This window comes from Myodes glareolus, chromosome 9, assembly GCF_982192425.1.
Source record: "Myodes glareolus chromosome 9, mMyoGla1.1, whole genome shotgun sequence".
NCBI classification, from domain to species: domain Eukaryota; kingdom Metazoa; phylum Chordata; class Mammalia; order Rodentia; family Cricetidae; genus Myodes; species Myodes glareolus.
In genome coordinates, this window is record NC_142034.1 from 51,295,528 (window position 1) to 51,313,545 (window position 18,018).

Consider the following 18,018-nt stretch of genomic DNA (forward strand, 5'->3'; position numbering starts at 1 on the left):
ATTTTGTTCTTGTCTTTGGCGAAAAACGCTTTCTCCTGCCTTGCTACTTTTGGCTTCTGGAAAGAAGGAAAGTCTATGATGCAAGCTTGGCTGCTGTCTCTACCTGGGAGCTGCCCTAAATGACCTCTAAGGCCCTTCCCAACCCAAACTTGATCAGGACATTGAATTTGCTCCATACCCAAGGAGCAGAGCCAGCATGGGCATCCCTGTGGCACTTAATGTCATCTGAGGTGGCTGTCCTTCTCAGTCTTGAAGACTCCTGACTCCGTCTGTGATCAGCCAAGATGCGTGTCTGCTGGAGTCGTGGGGCAGTACCAGCAGTGATGCCTCAGATCTTCAGAATTCTCCTACCACTTCCTTATACTGCCCTTGAGCACTTTTGGGAGAAGCCCCTTTGCCTTCTGCTTTTTGGGCTTGAGTAACCAGCACCCCACAGTCAGGCCTGTCTCAGTAGGGCTTAAAGAGTCCCACCATCTTGCTAGGATCCCACAGGCGTCTCTCCTTGCATGACAACACAACCTATCAGGGAAGTTCACACCCTGACAGGATTTCCCCGGGAGGACCCCCAGAGCTTGCTGCTCGCTTTCCAGCTGCCATCTTAGCAGGTTGTTGGGTGGTTGCTGGCCTCTGGAGTCCAGTCAACGCCCTTGTGTCCCATGCCAGTCCCTGCCATTACAGGTTGGCAAGCCTATGGATAGAGCATGCCAGCCACATGGCAGCTTGTTGACAGCCAGGACTGTGTTCTGGCTGACTCAACCATGCTGAATGTAGCATTGCTGCATAAGTGGAGGAGGTTTATGCAGTTTTTTCCTTGGGTACCATGAGTTCAGAAGGGATAGTAGCCTTCTCACTTCTCAATGGGTTTTATAATCCATTCTTCAAACCAGACAATGGTGGCACACGCCTTTAATCTCAGCAAGGAGGCAAGGGCAGGTGGATCCTTGAGAGATCAAGGCTAGTCTGGTCTACAAGAGCTAGTTCCAGGATAGGCTCCAAAGCTATGGAGAAATTCTGGGGAGAAAGAGAGAGAGAGAAACTGCCTAGTTTGGAGGTTGAGATGAGCTTAGGTTGAAGACACAGGCCCTTGGGAACTGACCCTGCCCAGGATAGACCCTTCATCTTTCCTCCTGTGTGTGTGCCTGTCTTTGTGTGTATGCATGATGAGAGTTGAGCATGTGTAAAGACATGAGTGTGTGCATGTTTTGTGCGTGAATGTGTGCAGTGTGAGTATTGTGTGTGTGTGTATGCACGCATGTGTGTGTGTGTGACTTGTTGGCTCTGTTACAAGATCATAGTGTTGTGTTGGTACATGGTAGGCTTCTCTTCAGCTAGCTCTACAACCTGTGACTGTACTAACACCAGTACTAATTCATGCATGGTGTAGATGGTTTTTATTTCTGAGAGTGTTTTGCCATGTTGCCTAGACGGGCTTAAACTCTTGAACTTAAGTGATCTCCCACCTCAGCCTCCCAAGTAACTGGAACTTGCAGGGATCAATCTGTAACTGATACCACATCTGTTTTGATATTTTGCTTATCTCCTCTGTTACCTGCATATGTGTGCGCATTGATATGTGAGTGGTGTGTGTATAACTCAGGTTTTGACTATGTGTGCATGTGTATTGAAGTTTACATGAACATGTGTGAGGGCTTACATACATGTGGTTGTATGTGCAGGAATCTGTGTATGTTTATGTTGTTGCATGCATGTGTGGTACGTGTATGAGGATGAGTGGCAGTGTGAACATGGGTAGTATGTGTGCAAGCTTTTCTGGCTAGGATGGCTAAAGTCAAACATATCAGTTGTTGCTGACCCAGATCAAGGATGAAATATCAGAGGTCAGGGGTTCTCCAGCACAGTCCATTTCCCAGGTCCCAGGCAGTGTTCCCAGACCCCCCCCCCCATTAAGAACTAAGTGAGGGCACAGGGAAGACACCAGGCCTTGAGGAGGAGCCAAAGGCAGAATTAGATTTCCCCTTTGGAAGTCCCCTCTGGGCGGGTATTGAGGGAGATGATAAAGGCCTGAGAAACTGGGGAGGCCTGGATCAAGCCATCAGCAGTGGACAGGGGGAGGCACAGAGAAGGAGCGTCTGAGATGGAGAGTGAGGAGTCATACAGGGTCAGCAGACTCTAGGATTTGCCTGTCTCCCTGAACCTAAGGGGAAGCATCTTGGCAGCTACTGGCAGCTGGTCTGTGCCTGCGTCCTGGCTGTCTTAGCCACACTGGGCAGGAACAGTGATGGGAAGCAAGTCAGGGGACATGTCAAAGTGAGGTGTATGTGACTGTCCAAGAGGGACTTGGACCTGAGAGATGAACTGGTACCCTAATTCTTCAAAACTGGAGACTAAAAAACAAAAACATATGTTTATTTCATCTCTCTCTCTCTCTCTCTCTCTCTCTCTCTCTCTGTGTGTGTGTGTGTGTGTGTGTGTGTGTGTGTGTGTGTGTGTGCTCATACCATGGCACATATGTGGAGGTTAGAGGACAGTTGGAGATGTTGGTTGTCTCTCTTTCTACCCTTGGCATTCTGCTCAGGACAGAACTCGGGTTGTCAGGCTTGCTGGCAAGTGCCTTTCCCTGCTGAGCCTCCTTGGCCAGCCCTTAGTGTGTTTGTTTGTTCGTTATTTCTTTTTCTCTGTCTTTCTTTTTTATATGCTTTTTCACTCTGTAGTTCATGATGGTGTGTGAGTTATCATGCATGTCTTCTTTCTTTCCTTTATTAAAAAAATAATTACGTGTGTGTGTGTGTGTGTGTGTGTGTGTGTGTGTGTACCACAATATCAGTCAGTTCTATTCTTTTACCATGCAGAGTTCACTTCCCAAACCTGTGTGATCCTTAAGACTGATAGCAAGTGTGTTTACCTGCTGAGCATCCCATTGATTTGTCTTTTCTTTTTTCTTTTCTTTTCTTTTCTTTTCTTTTCTTTTCTTTTCTTTTCTTCCAAGACAGGGTTTCTCTGTAGCTTTGGAGCCTGTCTTGGAACTAGATCTTGTGAACCAGGCTGGCCTCAAACTCACAGAGGTCCTCCTGTTTCTGCCTTCCTAGTGCTGGGATTAAAGGTGTACGCCACCACCACCCAGGCCTTTTTTTTTTTTCTTACTACATAGCCCAGGCTGGCCTGGAAAATGTGTTGTGGTTACAAACAGCACTACCATGGCTGAGATTACAGGCATTAACTACTATGGCTGAGGTTGCTGGCATGTGCTGAGGTTACAGGCGTGAGTACCATGGCTGAGGTATGTGCTGGTGTTACAGGCATACACCACCAGAGTTGATTCTGTTTGCTTGGTTTTTATTTGAAATGAAGTCTGACTCTATCATGGAAATCATTGACTGAAGACTGGATTTGCCCCCTGCCTCTGGGGACCACAAGTGTGTAACTAGGTTTCCAGCTCCAGAAACTCAGTATGTTGGTACCTGTCTAGGCTCCCCCATACCTCTGTACAGTGAGGGAAACAAAGGCCCAGAAGTGGGTGTGGGGAACCTCCCCAAGGTCTCCCAGCAGGTCTCCCTTTGTGACAGTGCCACTCCTTGAGCCCAGAAGGCTAAGCTTCCACTACCTCAAGAGTCTCTGTAATTATGGGATTAGAAGGCAGGCTCTCTCCACTGGCCCTCTGCCCCTCAAAGCCGCAAATAGAGTGATGGATTTGGTGGCATGGAGCCTGTTTCCAGGTGTGTCTGAGGAAACCTGGCACCCCTAGGCAGCTTGTTCCTCCTGAAAGGCCCCATTGTGGCTGCAGCCTCCCTCGAAGGGGCTCTATTTTGAGACCAGGATCCACCCTAGGCCAGCTGGAAGAAGGAAAATGTATATTTCAGCATGTCCTGTAAGTGTGAAGAGGGTAGGAGTGGTCCCACACAGGAGAGCTTGCCCTTCTGACAGTGGGTGTCCAGCCTGTATGGAGGAAGCGAGGACTCAGGCAGGCTAAGTACGTGAAGAGGCGAGGCCTCTGGCCCAGGTAGAGGTTCACTGATGACAGGACACCACGGGGAGGGCAGGTGCACTGGGCCAGGCTTTCATGTGGTCCAGAATCTGGGCTGACAGGCCCTGCCAAGATGGAATGCAGGGCTGTGGCTGCCTGGGCCTCACCCGAGTCCTACCCACCAGTGACTTCCTGCTTCCCACTACTGCGGGTGCACAAACTTTGTCCTAAGCCTAAAAGGAGACCCACCCTGACCTCAAGGGCCTCCCAGTTTGGGTACCAAGGGCCAAAAGCAGCAGACACAGGCAGCCGGGTTGGGTGGAGAGATCACAAGAGCCACTTAGTCTCTCTGTTCTATTCTTCTTTCTCTGGATCAGGTTATTCTCCTGCCCCACCCCGTGTGGTGGCACATTCCAGTCTCTTGTTGGTACTCACAAAGCTTATCTGCCAGGCATTGTTTGTAGGGCTTCTGCCTCCTGGGTTCTTGCAGTTCTTTCTAGCCCATCCTGACTGCTCCTAGGTATCTGCCAGGGTCACCTCTGCTCAGGGTCACCATCTGATTCCTCCTACTAGCCTTTAAAGGCATGGTAGCTATTGGAGGGCCCTGGAAGTTCTTTTTGGCCAAAGGCCTTCCCAAACTCACCATGTAAAAGCCAGACACAGAGGAGAGGGCCTCTCTGTAAAGTGGCCTGGGTACCCTGATCTGTGGCATGGGTGTGATGATGGCCTTATCAAATTATTGGACCCGAGAGGGGTCATGCAGTGGTGACCCCTGGCATACAGCAGGTGTCCTTTCTGGTGGTGGTTTTTCACTTCTCTGCCTTGGGGATGTCAAGCCATTGAGTTCCCAAGCCTGTACTGCTTTGGACATAACCCCGTGACTCCAGGAATGACTAATTCCACCCTGGCAATCAGCTCCCTGATGCTGGGAGAAGTGAGCCTTTCCTCCTCTTTCTTCAGTTGCTTCATTAAGCTTTTCTTGAGTGAAGGGAATGAGGATTGTCTTAATCCTCTGGCACGAGGTAGCACGATTCAGAAAGCTGGGTAAGACGGGACCAGCAGCAGAGGACACTGGAAGCAAGGCGGGGTAGGCACTGGACCAGGCCTGAAGCCTTGCGTTTCAGGCTGGCTTTGCCCTGGGCCAGCTATGACCTGAAAAGAGCCTTGACCTTATGTAGGAATTACCTTTGTCTACACAATGGCTGTGCTAATGCTAACTCGGGGTGGGGGTTTCTCGGGAAGGTGCTTGGGAGAAGCCATTCTAGAGGTGCCCAACGCCTTACTGGTGTACGCAATCCTCGGCAGAAGAAGAGGGTGGGCGAGCTGAGTCCTTGGCCTTCTTCTCCTGAGTCTACACATTTGGAAGTGCTCTAGTATCCCTGTTGCCTCCTCCTTCCGGGTTCCATGGGTGACCTCCAAGGGCTGGGTCTTGGTGGTCATGAGCCAAGGTTATCAGACTTGGAGCCTGGTGCTCGTCTTGGGGGTCTCAGTGGCAGCCTGTCTATCCATCCTGGGGGCTGCTCTTCCAGACCTCTCCCACCCATTTGTCTCCACATGCCTTCCTCTGGGGAACCTCAGTTTCCCCTCTGCACAACTGAGGAGAGATTTGGAAGGGGTGGGTGCCTGAGGTGGGGCCATAGTCCCATCCAAGACATTCTCTGTTCGCAGGTGTTCCTGGCTCTCGGGGAGCTCCTTCTGTCTTGCAACTGGGCAGTGGTTGCTGATATCCTGTTGGTAGGTATGGGCTGCATGTTGGTCCTGGCACTTCTGAGTAGCCTGGGCATTGGGAAGGATGTCAGACCATGGGGCAGGGGTTGAGGCCTCTTCACGGTTTCCATAGACAAAGTACCCCCTTTTGGACACTCTCAGCTGTTTCCTCTGTCCTCCTTATTCTGCACATGAACATGGGCGCTCAGAGAGGGCAAGGTGCCTGGACCAAGGTCACACATTGTTAAGATTCTGAGCTAGGACTGGCACACAGGCTTTCCATCATGCTACATCTCAGCAAGTGGGTTCCTTGGCCTGTACTCTAGGGTCAGAGAGAGGGACCCTTGACTTAGAGCACTAGCCACTGAACCCTGCTGGCCTCGGCTCATTCCACCTCATGGATCACTCGAAGGGCTGGGTGGGCTATGGTAAGACCTAATGCTGTTCCCACCACATGGCTTTGGTACACCTTGTCTTCAGCCTCCCTGCCTCCTTTGAGGGGGCACAAGGGCTTTGAACACTGTGAGAGTTTGAACCTGGTTGATATCAGGGCTCCCAGGTCTAAGAACACAATGCCCTCCTGCTGCCTTCTGGCAGGCCAGCACAGTCACTTGTGCTGGCCACAGGATTCTGGGTGGTCAAACACAGGTAGAAAGCTGCCTGGTGATAGGTGTCTTGCTTCTGCCACTTGCTAGCTGTGTGACTTTAGGTAGGTTGCTTTGTATCTCTGAGCTTCAGTTTCCCCATATGAAAATGGGGATGGAATGGTAGTACCATTGTTGTGAGCATGGCGGGAGATGACTCATAGAAAGTTTAGCCCAGTGTCCAGCACAGGGATTGATGGAGAGGATTCTCATTGTGATCCTGAGATTTCCACCATTCTTCCATCTCCCAAAGGTGTCTTGGAGTCTGGGTTTGGAAGGACTATGGGGATGTCTGCCATTTAATCAGACAACAAGGCCTGCTTGGACACTATGTTGACAGAATGTTCACTGCCTGCTGTAGTCCAGACTCAACCAACTTTTGACTCTAGTGAGTGTATCAACCGTAAAGCTAGCCTGTCTTCCCTGCTCCTCCCTCTGCACCCAATACCTGGGTTCAGACTCAGCCACAGGCCTGGCAAATGGCCCTGGGCCTCAGTTTCCTTGCCTATAAAAAGGTCTAATTATTAACTGCTAGTGGGGGTCAATGAGACAGCCTAAGGGAACACCCATCATCTACATAGCTCATCCTCTCTCAGGTGGTTCACGCAGTGCTGAAAATGTCCCCCAAAGCTTCCTCCACTTGCCCCCCACTGTGATCTCTTTTCCACATGACAACCCCAAAGATATGTGAAGGCTACAGGGCATCTCTATGTCTGTGTCTGCCGGAATCATTAACCTGGCAGAGTCAGGCGCTTGGCAGTGCTAAAGAGGAGTGTGTCATAGCTGTGAAGGAGGTAGATGGTGGTTCTGGGGGCCAGCTAGAGTCTGGACTGTGGGGGAGCTGGCTGACTACATGCATCCCAGCCTATAAACTCTCGGAGCCCTTCATGGCTTGGAGGCTTCTGCTCTCGCCAGCTCCACGCAGTCTTCCCTGCCTTTCTCCTGCCCTAAACCCAGCAGTCAGCAATGATCTTTCTGTACTAGACAGGAGATTGGGGTAGGAGTCCAGCCTTTTCAGCTCCTGTGTTTCTATCTCCCCAGCAGAAAAACAGGACAGGGCTCAGGAGGTCATGGTCTCAGCACCTATAAGGGGCTCTCTTGCAGTAGAGGGGTGCAGGTTTATGAGAGCACTGTCTTAGGGTTTTCACTGCTATGAAGAGACACCATGACCAAGGCAACTCTCATAAATAAAACATTTAATTGGGGGTGCTTGCTTACAGTTTCAGAGGTTCGGTCCATTATCATCATGATGGGGAGCATGGCAGCATAGAGGCAATACAACATACATGGTACTGAAGCTCAGAATCCTACATCTTGGAGACAGCAGGAAGTTGTCTGATACACTGGGCAGTGTCCTGAGCATAAGAAACCTCAAAGCCCACTCCCACAGTGACACACTTCATCCAATAAGGCCATACCCACTCCAACAAAGCCACACCTCCTGCTAATGCCACTCCCTGTGAGATTATGGGCTTTAATTCCATTCAAACTACCACAAGTACTATACGCAGACATGGCAGAAGATGGCAGAAAGCCAAGTGGCAAGGGACAGGGAGGTAACAAATGTGGAAACTGAGGTCCCTTGGAGGAAGCAGGGCAGGGGAAAGACTTATATGGGGACAGGTTGTGGGGGAAATAGAGGATGGGGCTCTTTCTCCTAAGTGGGAAGGTGAGCTTCTCTTTTAGGTGCTCTGAGAGTATTGTAGTGGGAGATATTCAGATGAACAGTTCTCAGTAGAGAGAGAACCAGGAGGGTCTAACAGGAAAACAGAGTAGAGAGACTGTGAGTTCCTGGGGGGCTGGAGTCTGAGGATGGGTGAGTGGGGAGAGGCTGCTCAGGAGAACTCGGTCAGGAGTATTCCAGCCATTCTGTTTTTCAGGCGCATCCCTGCCACTCGCTAGCTGAGAGATCTTGGCCAACTCATGTGACCTCTCTGTGCCTTAAATGTATAATCTGTGCTCAAATGTATAATAGATGGAGAAGTAGTTCTTATCCATTGTGCCTCAGGCTGTAAGGAAGCAACGAGCTAAAACCTGTACCCTGTGTGTTCCTGAAGAGGTGGCATCCATCTCCAACAGTCCTGCCTTAGGACACTGCTCTCTCCCCAAGGAGAATCCAGGCTCCTTTTAGATGAGAGGCCTCGAGGGCTGCCTGCTCCAATGGCTCTCACACTTCATTCTGCCTGAGACAAGCTTGGAGGAGCTTGTCCCTGATCCTGGGCCTCAGCATCTGATCGGGTGGGTGGGGAGTGGGTACAGGAATTGCATTGCCAGCAGACTTCCCTCAGAGGCCTGACCCAGTCATCTTCAGCACAACTGCTGGTTTGCATAGTCATCTCTTCAGCCTGCATGTTCCTTACAAATTTCTCTTTATCTGTTTGAGTTTACCCAGCCTCAGGGGAGCCCAATCTACACCTTCCCTATACATCTAGGTTGGCTGTGTCTTAGATGATCTTTTCTCCCGGAAAGACCAAGAAAGTGTCTTTCTAAATCTGCTTTAGGAATTTCCAGCTGCCCCACTCAGCCTGGTCCTCAATGGCTCACCCTTGCTCCCAACCGTGAGGAGAAGGATGCTCGAGAAGTGACTCTGTCACCCTTCACAAGTGTCTGGTCACAGGGTTGAGTTGGGGAGGGCAGAAGGCAGGCTGCCAGAGAATCTGTCCTTAGTGATTGTCCCTCCAGCTTTCTGCCAGGCGGTGGCCGCCCGCACCACTCTTGCCCTGGGCTATAAAGGGAACTGCTTTTCTAAGGGCGAGCCAAAACACAGGTGTTTCTGTCTCCGAAGCTGGTGAACCTGGAATGTTGGAAACCCCAAAGCCACTCATTTTCAAAATTGCTCACCCCCCCAGCTTGCCAAATGCTGCCGGGCGTGGCCTTTAGAGAGCCACGGACATCCAGAAGAAGCAAGGATGAGGGGACCTATGTCTCCCTATACTGAGATAAGGAGCTTGTAAGCACCTTACTCCCAGGGTCTGAGCAGACCCAGCCCCAGCCCCACATGAACCTGTGTGAGTACTTGAGGCCTCTGTTTAGGAAGCTTAGCCAGCTCCCCAGAGCTACCAGTGACTAATCACATAATTATGGGGTGAGAAGGAAGTCCTGGGAAGGTACGGAGTTATGGTCAGTTCCTCCTCCAGTGCTGGCAGATCCTGGAGATGGCAAAAGGCCCAGCTTCACTAACCACCTGGGGAGAAAACCCTGGCCCCAGTGACCCCATACCATCTGACTACCCACAGTGACTCCCACCTCAGCCCTGCCCACCCACAAATCCCTTTCCAGCAGACCTCTTGTGTCTGTCTGCTGGTGTTCTGGAATCCAGAATCGTATTTTGGGTTCCTACCTTCCAATGTCTCTTTGACCTCTCTCTGTCACACACTGATTCTCCTGCCCATAGGCAAGACCACTAAGGACACTGTCTTAATTTTTTTTTTTTTGAGACTATCTATCCCTGGTTAGGCTGGAACTCTGTGTAGACCAGGCTGGCCTCCAACACATAGAGATCCACCTGCCTGTGCTCCTGAGTGTTGGAATTAAAGGTGTGAACTGCTGTGGCCTGCGTCTGTGTTCTTAGTTTTACTGTCTACCTTTTAAGTGCTGTATAATGACCATATTAACATGGCTGAAATTGCCAGCTTCCTCCACCCCTAACAGCAGAGGGTCAGGAGACCAGTCCCTGGACAGGAAGGCCTGCCATCCAGTCTGGGCCCATTATTTCCTGGCTGGGCTGCTCTGGACAATTTAATTACCTGCTCTGTGAAAGCTTTCCCATCTATAAAATGCAAGAACAATCATATCACCTTCATGGCTTGTTGGGGCTGATATACATATACATATACATACATATATATATAAACACATGCAGGAAGCAGTCATTAAATGCTAGCTCTTGTTGTTGTTGTTGTTGGTGTTGTTATTATTATTTTCAGATGGGTTCAGATAATAGACACTGAGGTCCTAGGGACAAGACTCCAGACCAGCATTCTCCTCTGTGGCTGTCCGAGTGTGGAGTATCTCTGAGCTGGCAGGATTTCTTCTGAGACCAGGCTTCCAGAATGTTCTGTTTCTCTTACTTGGTCAGCAGATTTTCCCTAGGTTCCCCTATTCCTTGTGTATTGTGGTACTCCAGGGACACAGGAGAAATGAGGGGCTTCTCTATGAATACAGTATGAGAGATAAAGAAATGGCCCAAGAAAGGGACCCTTCCCAGTTCCAGGGAGCACACACTCATTTAACTGCAGTGCGTGTGTGTGTGTGTGTGTGTGTGTGAAGAAGTCAGGCCCTCAAAGCTGAGAAGGCTTCACAGAGGAGGTGACTAAGGGTAAGTCCTAAGTGATAATAGTGTTTCCCAAGTACAGTGAGGGAAGGCCTGCCAGGCAGAAGGCACACATACCCAGAGCATTCCACCATCAGGACAGATGTTCTTGTGAGCTTCTGAATCTCAGCTGAATGACACTAAGCATAGCTCAAGGTGGGTACTATCATTATCCCATTTAGAGAGGAGACAGGAGAAGCTGAAGTGACTTGCTCGAAGACGCGCAGCTAATGGGTAGGGACTGGGAGTGGACCCCAGACTGTCTGACTCCAGAAGTCACATTCTTGACATCTTTACCTTCTTGCATGGAGCTGTGTGAGCCTCCCTGGCACCACTGCCCCACACTGGTTGCACCTGCCTGCACTGATGTCTGGAGCTCCGAGCTGAGATACTGCCCTACCACTGTGGTCACAGCCAGACAGGCCCAGCTCAAGTATAAACTCTGTGTCTCTGTTCAGTGCTATGTTCTTTGCCCTTACTATTCCTGTCTTGAGGAGGCCTCCAGAGGCCTCCAGGGGCCTGAGTCTTGGAATCAGGCTCAGTCTTGGAAGTCAGCGATCCTTCCCATCCATCCTCAACTTGTCTAGCCTGCCACTCTCTGGGAAGCTGGGAACAGAAGGATGGGGTGAGGGGTGCCCTTTCTTCCTTTGCTGGAGGCTTACCTCTGGGACTCTTGTGTTTTGCAGTCGGTAGTGGTGCCTAGGTGCCGGGGCACGGCAGAGGCGCTCCAGATCACAGTGGCCCACATCCTGGGAGACGCTGGCAGCCCCTACCTCACTGGACTTGTAAGGAGTGTCTACGTGTGTGTGTGTGTGTGTGTGTGTGTGTGTGTGTGTGTGTGTGTGTGTGTGTGTGGTGGGAGGGGAGGGAGGAACTTGGGGAGGTGCTGTTCATGCTAAGGTCCTGGGGTCACCTGGGGGGCCTCGCAAATAAATACACCTCTCCTCTTGGCAGATCTCCAGCGTCCTGCAGACTGGGCGCCCAAACTCCTACCTGCAGCACTTCCTCAGTCTGCAGCACAGTTTCCTGTGCTGTGCCTTTGCCATCGTGTTGGGTGGTGGCTGCTTCCTCCTGACTGCGCTGCACCTGGAAAGAGACCTGGCCCAGGCCAGGCGGTCTGACAAAGGTACTCCCACCCTCGTGCCCTGCCTGACTCCCGGATGAACGCATCTGGACTTGGAGCACTGGCAACTACCTATGCTTCTGGACAGCTCATTCCAGATAATTTATTACGCCCCTGCCATGTGCCAGGCAAAGTAGCAGATGCCGGAGAGAGACAGAATTAGGCCAAGTCTGAGCCCTCACGGAGCTAATGCTTTAGTGGCAAGAGACAGGCCAGAAATGGAAAAACTGAGAGAGAAATGTTTGCTGTAAGTGCCATAGAGAACAGACAGGGAAAGGGATTGACAAGGACAGATGGTGGGGTACAGGTGACTTCGGAGTGAAAGAGAAAAGAGGAAAAGAGACGTGAGCCCAGCAGCTATCTGTTGGGAGGGGCTCCAGGAGGCGAGGACAGCTAGTGCAAAGGTCCTGTGGTAGGAGTGTGCTTGAGGTGCTGAGGACTGATAAGGTGGCCAGGGCAACTGTAGCAGGAGCAAGGGTGACAGTGAGGCAGCAAGAGAGGCAGAACACAGAGGGAACCCTTCAAAGGACTGTGGCCTTCACTGAGAATGAGATGGGAGTCCCTACGGGGTTTGCAGAGGTGGGGTTCCAAGAGCTTGGTCTACTTTGTGTAGGCAACCCCAGGCCTCCTGTGTTGAGAACAGAATTTGCAGTGCCAGATTGGGGCAGAGAGGTCACAGAATGCTCTGTACTATGCTGGAAGGAACTAAGTCCGTGGGGTGGCAGTGACACCGGGATGGCAGTGAAGGGGTCTGATTTGGGGTTTCTCATGCAAACAGAGCCTCAAGAATTTGTAATAAATTGTTCCCAGGCCTAGTCTCAAAGGTCCTGCCTCCTTTGGGCTGACTGATCATCTTCTGCCTCCCACAGGAACTCTGGACAGCAGGAACCCTGAGAGTCAAGGCCTGCTCTCCAGCACCAACGCCAGCACCCCAGCAGAGGAGTCCTGAGTCCATCTTGCAGCGAGCAGGCTTTATCCTACCCACATCCGCTGGTGGCCCCACCCATCTTGGCTATGATTCAGGGACCCCTGCTAAGCTACACTTGCCACTTGTTCAGTCCCTGCTAGAGAGCTGCCAGGGCTCAGGAGCTGGCTAGATTGAGTTGTCATTACCCTTCAGGGAGGCTGGGCCCTGTGTCTGCACCCAGCAGGGAGGCCAGGCCCTTATTAAAGCATGACCAGTGCAAAGCCCTGGGATTTCAGGGCTTCTTAGACCCGTCTTGTTATTTATAGCCTCGTGAAGCCTCTGCAGGAAGGGGGGCAGGCAGTGGGCGGGCCAGGCCAAGGATTCATGGTGGCCTCTACAATAGGGACCCTGAGGAAGTTGCTTGGCTTTGTTGTCTGGGTGTCTCCACCATGAGTACCTCACTCTGACTCAGATTCTCCTGTTTGCAAAGGCACGGGGGACAGGGGTACCTCTCTGTGAGCATTCATCCTCTGAACAAGAGGTGGTCTTGGAGTTAGGTTCCCTGTGCCTGCTGGTATGGGGATGTGACCCCACTCAAGCCTGTGCAAATTGCAGAGGCAGCTGCCTCCGAGCCACATGCAGAGAAGCTCACATGACTGTTCACACATACTCCTGGAAGTAGCCCTCCTTCTCTCCAACCTATGCTTTGACCCCAGCATCTCCATGGGGAGGGCTGGCTCTGTGGGACCCATGCTTGGTACTGGGTTCTGAGCAGCTGGGCTCAGCGGGCCCTGCAGGAGATCAACAGCTTCCAGGCGGGCAGCAGCAGGGAGGCATGTTCTTTCCGCCTATGACCCGAGCTTCTGTCCCCTCCCCCGGAGCCCAGCCAGGCAATCATTCACTCACTCATTGCCACCTCTGCTGTGCCAGGCTGTGCCTGCCTCCCAGAATCTGTGGGCAGAGCAGTGGCCCAGCATTCAGCTCTCCTCCTTGCCCTTACATTCTTATCCTGCCTCTTAAGGCTTCTCCTTGTTCCTAGTTAGCTGTGACAGGCTCCCGGAGCTAGGTTCACTAGCTCAGCCTACACATGCTCCCGGGTTTAGCTCTCCTCAGGAGCAGGCGTCTCCAGGACGAAAGCTCCCATTTCATAAGTCGGCATCATCTGGAGTTGAAGGGAAACAACCACCCCGAAACTCCAAGGAAACAGACTGGTGTGGAGAGCTTGACGACCTGGGAAGGAGGCAGCCGCGCTGCTCTCAGTACCCACGGAACAGAAGACCAGGGCCTTATCCCGCCTTTCAGCTGCAGACTCCATAGCGCTATTTGAGACGCACCAAATGCAGATTTCTAGCTCCAGTCCCATGGGACTCTCACAGGCTAGTTCCAGGGTCAGAACCCAGCAGCCATTGCTGTCTTGAAACTCAGCTTCCAGACAATGGGCAGAGTCCAGTGTCTGGGGAGGGAGACCAGAAACATCACTCATGCTAAGTCTACAAACACTGATGGTTATCAGTAGGTCCCATCGAGGTGTGGGGCAATAAATCAGACTCCAGTCTGCCCTTGGACCTCACAGCCCAAAGCAGGACAGGAAATACATGGGTTAAGTCAAGGGAGACATACTTCCTATGACAAAAGGGTCACATGGCTCAGACCTTCTAGAGGTGACTTTGGGACTGGTGAAGACAAGAGATGTGGAGGAAAGGAACCCTCGGCAGGGGGAACAGAACTAGGGTAGAGGCAATGGGACAGGAAACAGACTGTGAGTCATGGAAGGGTGTAGAGGGGCCAGAGAGGAGGCATGCTTGCCTCTGGTGGGAAGAGGTGGCAGGATTGGCTGGAACTAGGGGTCTCAATGCACAGCACTGCAGCCTCCATCCCTAGTCGGGGGGCGGGGGAGAGGGAGAGTGTCACATCTTCCAGTGTGTTCGGAAGCTTGAGTTCCCAGGATGCATTGAGACTCAATGCTCAGCCAGAGAGTTACAGGATATTGTTTTCTAAATGAGCTTGGGGAGTGCCAGAGTTTTGGGACTGAGGGACCCTGGGAGGACAAAGCCACACCTCATCTACAGTTAAGCTAGGCCCCAGCTTCCCTCAGGTCCTACCTCTCCCTGTTGGGGACTAGTCCCAGCAGATGAGAACACAGGTGCAAGCCCTGTGAGAGGCCCCCAGTGCCTCACTACAAAGGGTGGCACAGTAAACAGAATACATCTTTATCGCCTGAAGGATGCTGTTGGGTAATCCTGGTTATTGACACTCTGGACTTGTTTGTTGGGAATGTCAACAGCAGTGAAAATGCTATTCAGCAAGACAAGTCCCCAAGCCCGACCCTGCTCACTTCACGTGTTAATGACTCAGCTTTCAGGAGACATCCTGGCAGGAAGACGTGTCTGCCTATGTCTATGCATGTGCCCATGTGGTCAAGCTTGCTCTCTAGGGCAGTGTCTTTCAGCTTGGAGGATGGAGCATGCATTTAGGTTCCTGCACCTCTACCTGGCTTGTTCCCCTGCAACTAGCCATTGGCCTGTCTGTCCCACTCCTAACTGGGTGACTTCCTGCTGTGTCCGAGTAGTGAGGTAGCTGAGCTCACCAAGGTTCTATCAGAGAGTCCGCCAAGAAGTGCTGGTACTTGTTAAAGCCATGATTTACCCCATTGCCAAGAGGATGGTTTGCACTGGCTCCTACAGTGTTTGGGTTATGGAGCTGCGTGTAACTGGGCCAAACTGATGACCTTGAGGAGGCAAAGGACTCATCAGCAGGGTAGGAAGAGCTCACGGAATTGATAGCAAGGTTGAAGAGCCAGAGATTTTACCTCTTCTTTTAATTTTTCAGAGCTCCAGACATTTTTTCCTACTCTTTTTCTGCTTACTCAAGATTTAGTGCCCTAGGCATAAAAGTTCAGTTGGGTTAGCTTGGATCCTCTGCCTGTGTCTTGATTCATAGCTCCATTAAGACCAGGAAGCCAGGAAAGCTGCTAGGAAGAGGAATGAATTAATTCTGATCATCAAAACCAAATGGCCGGGGGTGTGGCTTGGTGATGGTGCTTTCCTAGCTGGTCCCAAGTTTGATTTCCAACACCAAAACAATAAAAATTTTTAAAAAGGCCCCTCCCCTTCCTCAAAAAAGTGACAGCATCTACTGCGATGACTTGGGGCAGGTCACTGGCCTCTCCACAGGGTGAGGAAGAAGTTCCACTCAATGTCCTTCCAGAGACTCTGTTTCTGCTGGTCTCAGGCCATGACCAAAGGTGACTGAAACATCTATAATATAGAAAGTGTTAAAATCTCCAAATGAGTGATGTATAGTGATGCACATGCCTTTATTCCAGCACTTGGCAGCCAGAGGCAGGTAGAGCTCTAAGTAGAGCCAGCTTAGTCTATAGAGTGAGTTCCAGGACAGCCAAGACTACACAGAGAAGCCCTGTCTTGAGAAAAAAAAAATGTTCAAATGATGGAACACGAACTTCTGTATGAGCAGGGATTCAGAGCCATCTGTTCTGAGCAGGAGAAGGCAGAGATGACATGTTCAGAGTAAAACTCATGTGGCAGACCCCAAACCGGGGGATGGGGAGACTCCAGTGAGTCTCCGGTGTGAAATAGCAGGAGTAGAGTGGGGATGCCTTCTCCCCAGCTAGGGTGGTGACTTGCAGGAAAGCTGCTCCAAGGATGGAGGGAGGTGTCATTAGGGAGAAAAATGTCTTCTCCACAGGCAGCAGGATTGAAATCTGGCTGGTTTCTGAGTCACCCAAAGCAACAGATATACAATGCAAATCAACACATATTTCCTGCACCTGCTAAATGTCATTTGCTCATTCAATCAACAAACATTCTCTAAGCACCTCCTCTGCAATGGATGGTGAAGATGAATCAGACAGGGCATGAGCCCTTGAGGCTCATGTCTTTTGGGGGTGGAGTGGTGGTGGAATCAAACAAACATAATCAGAATAATGAGTTTGGTATGATGGAGGAATATACATGTTACAAAATAGCCCCGAGGAGGAAATGATTGGTCATCCAGGTGGGTCAGGGAAGGCTTCCATGAGGAAGTCAAGCCTGTACTGGATTTGTGAAGGACCAGCTATAGAAGCTTGCCTGGAAGGCCTTGTAGGCAGAGCCCAACTAAAGGGTCAGGGGAGGTGGGGGCGTGAGCATGTGACGCTCTCCGTGGTCCTGAACCATCGTTGCTTTAGCAGGGTTTTCTGGCGAAGGGCAGATAAGGACTACAAACAAATAAGCTAATTTTTGCCACTTGCCCAGGCTCCAGGAAGTATCTGGATGTCAATCCTGGGAGTTCCATGTCATCGGAAGGACTTCTCAGATCCTTTGCCTTGAGACTGTGTGCTAGAGATATGTAGGAGGCTCTGAAGTCAGAAACACATGGGTCAGGAAGGGTTGTGAAGCCACAGAGAGATCTATGGAGAGGTTTTGTTCCAGGCAGTGATCAGGTCATGGATATGGTTTGAAAACTTATTATCAATAACTGCGTGGGAAAACCTGGAGATGGAGGTGGCATCGGGCAGTCCAAATAAGACATCTGAGGTATATCAGTGGGCAGCAGGGAACATTGAAAGTGAGACTCAACAGGCTATAGCTAAATAAGGGGTTCTCGTAAGACAGTCGCAAATGGCCTGTAGGATTTCTCCTTAGTGTCATTGTGGGTCAGGAGTTATGATGCTATGGTAAGAAGCAGATTTGAGGGAATGATGGTGAGTTCCTTTCGGGATATGCTGAGTTTAAGGTGTTTGTGGGATTGCTAGGAGGATGTGTGGGAGATTGTATGTGAAATTAAAACTTGGCCATAGGGACTGTCTAGAGGTGGAGGTCAGGGTGTTGTAAACAAGTAAGTGATCACTGAGAGCCCATGTGTAAGTTAGGAGCATCATAGTAGGAATAGATGGCTTGCTTGGTGGCAAACAAGTTTTTCCCTCTGATCTAAATATGAAGGACTTAAAGTCCATCCTCTTTCCCTGCCCTAGAATTCAACCAGGGGTGGAGATAAAGGGCAATGAACCAAAGACCAAAACTTGCCTTCCCTGGGCAGGGCTATGAAAGGGTGGGAAACAGGGTATGGTAGAGTGCAAAGCCATGGTTGAATCCCCTTCACAGGTCCATAGCTCCTCAGCATCCACAGCAGACACTGCCCTTTAGCTAGCACTGCCCCGCAGTCCTAGAGATCATTGTGGGGGTCCCAGCCCAGCCCCATGGAGCTTCTGGGTCTGTACTTGTCTGCTAATCACCTGTTACTCCTGGCCACCCAGTGAAACTCCCCCTGACTGACTTTTCGGGCCCGAATTCAGCCAGCAGGAAAGAGGCTGCAGGCAACTCTCCGAATGAAATCTGTTTTCCGAACCTTCCCGTCACAGCCATTCATACTCAACACAGTGAAGCATAATTTAGTCACTTCACA

General features: G+C 51.0%; 1 protein-coding gene across 2 annotated transcripts in view; it reads left to right on the forward strand.

Moving 5' to 3' along the window:
* Spns3 (SPNS lysolipid transporter 3, sphingosine-1-phosphate (putative)) overlaps positions 1–12,920 on the forward strand; it is a 53,620-nt gene extending 40,700 nt beyond the window's left edge. Inside the window, exons 9-12 of one of the 2 annotated variants that reach the window (XM_087910341.1) lie at positions 5,591–5,656; positions 11,272–11,370; positions 11,540–11,711; positions 12,578–12,920. In XM_087910341.1, coding sequence (XP_087766467.1) covers positions 5,591–5,656; positions 11,272–11,370; positions 11,540–11,711; positions 12,578–12,657 — 417 coding nt within the window. In that variant the 3' untranslated portion in view covers positions 12,658–12,920. The remainder of the gene's footprint in view (positions 1–5,590; positions 5,657–11,271; positions 11,371–11,539; positions 11,712–12,577) is intronic. The other variant, XM_087910342.1, reaches the window with a different exon arrangement.
* Positions 12,921–18,018: the final 5,098 nt, after the last annotated feature.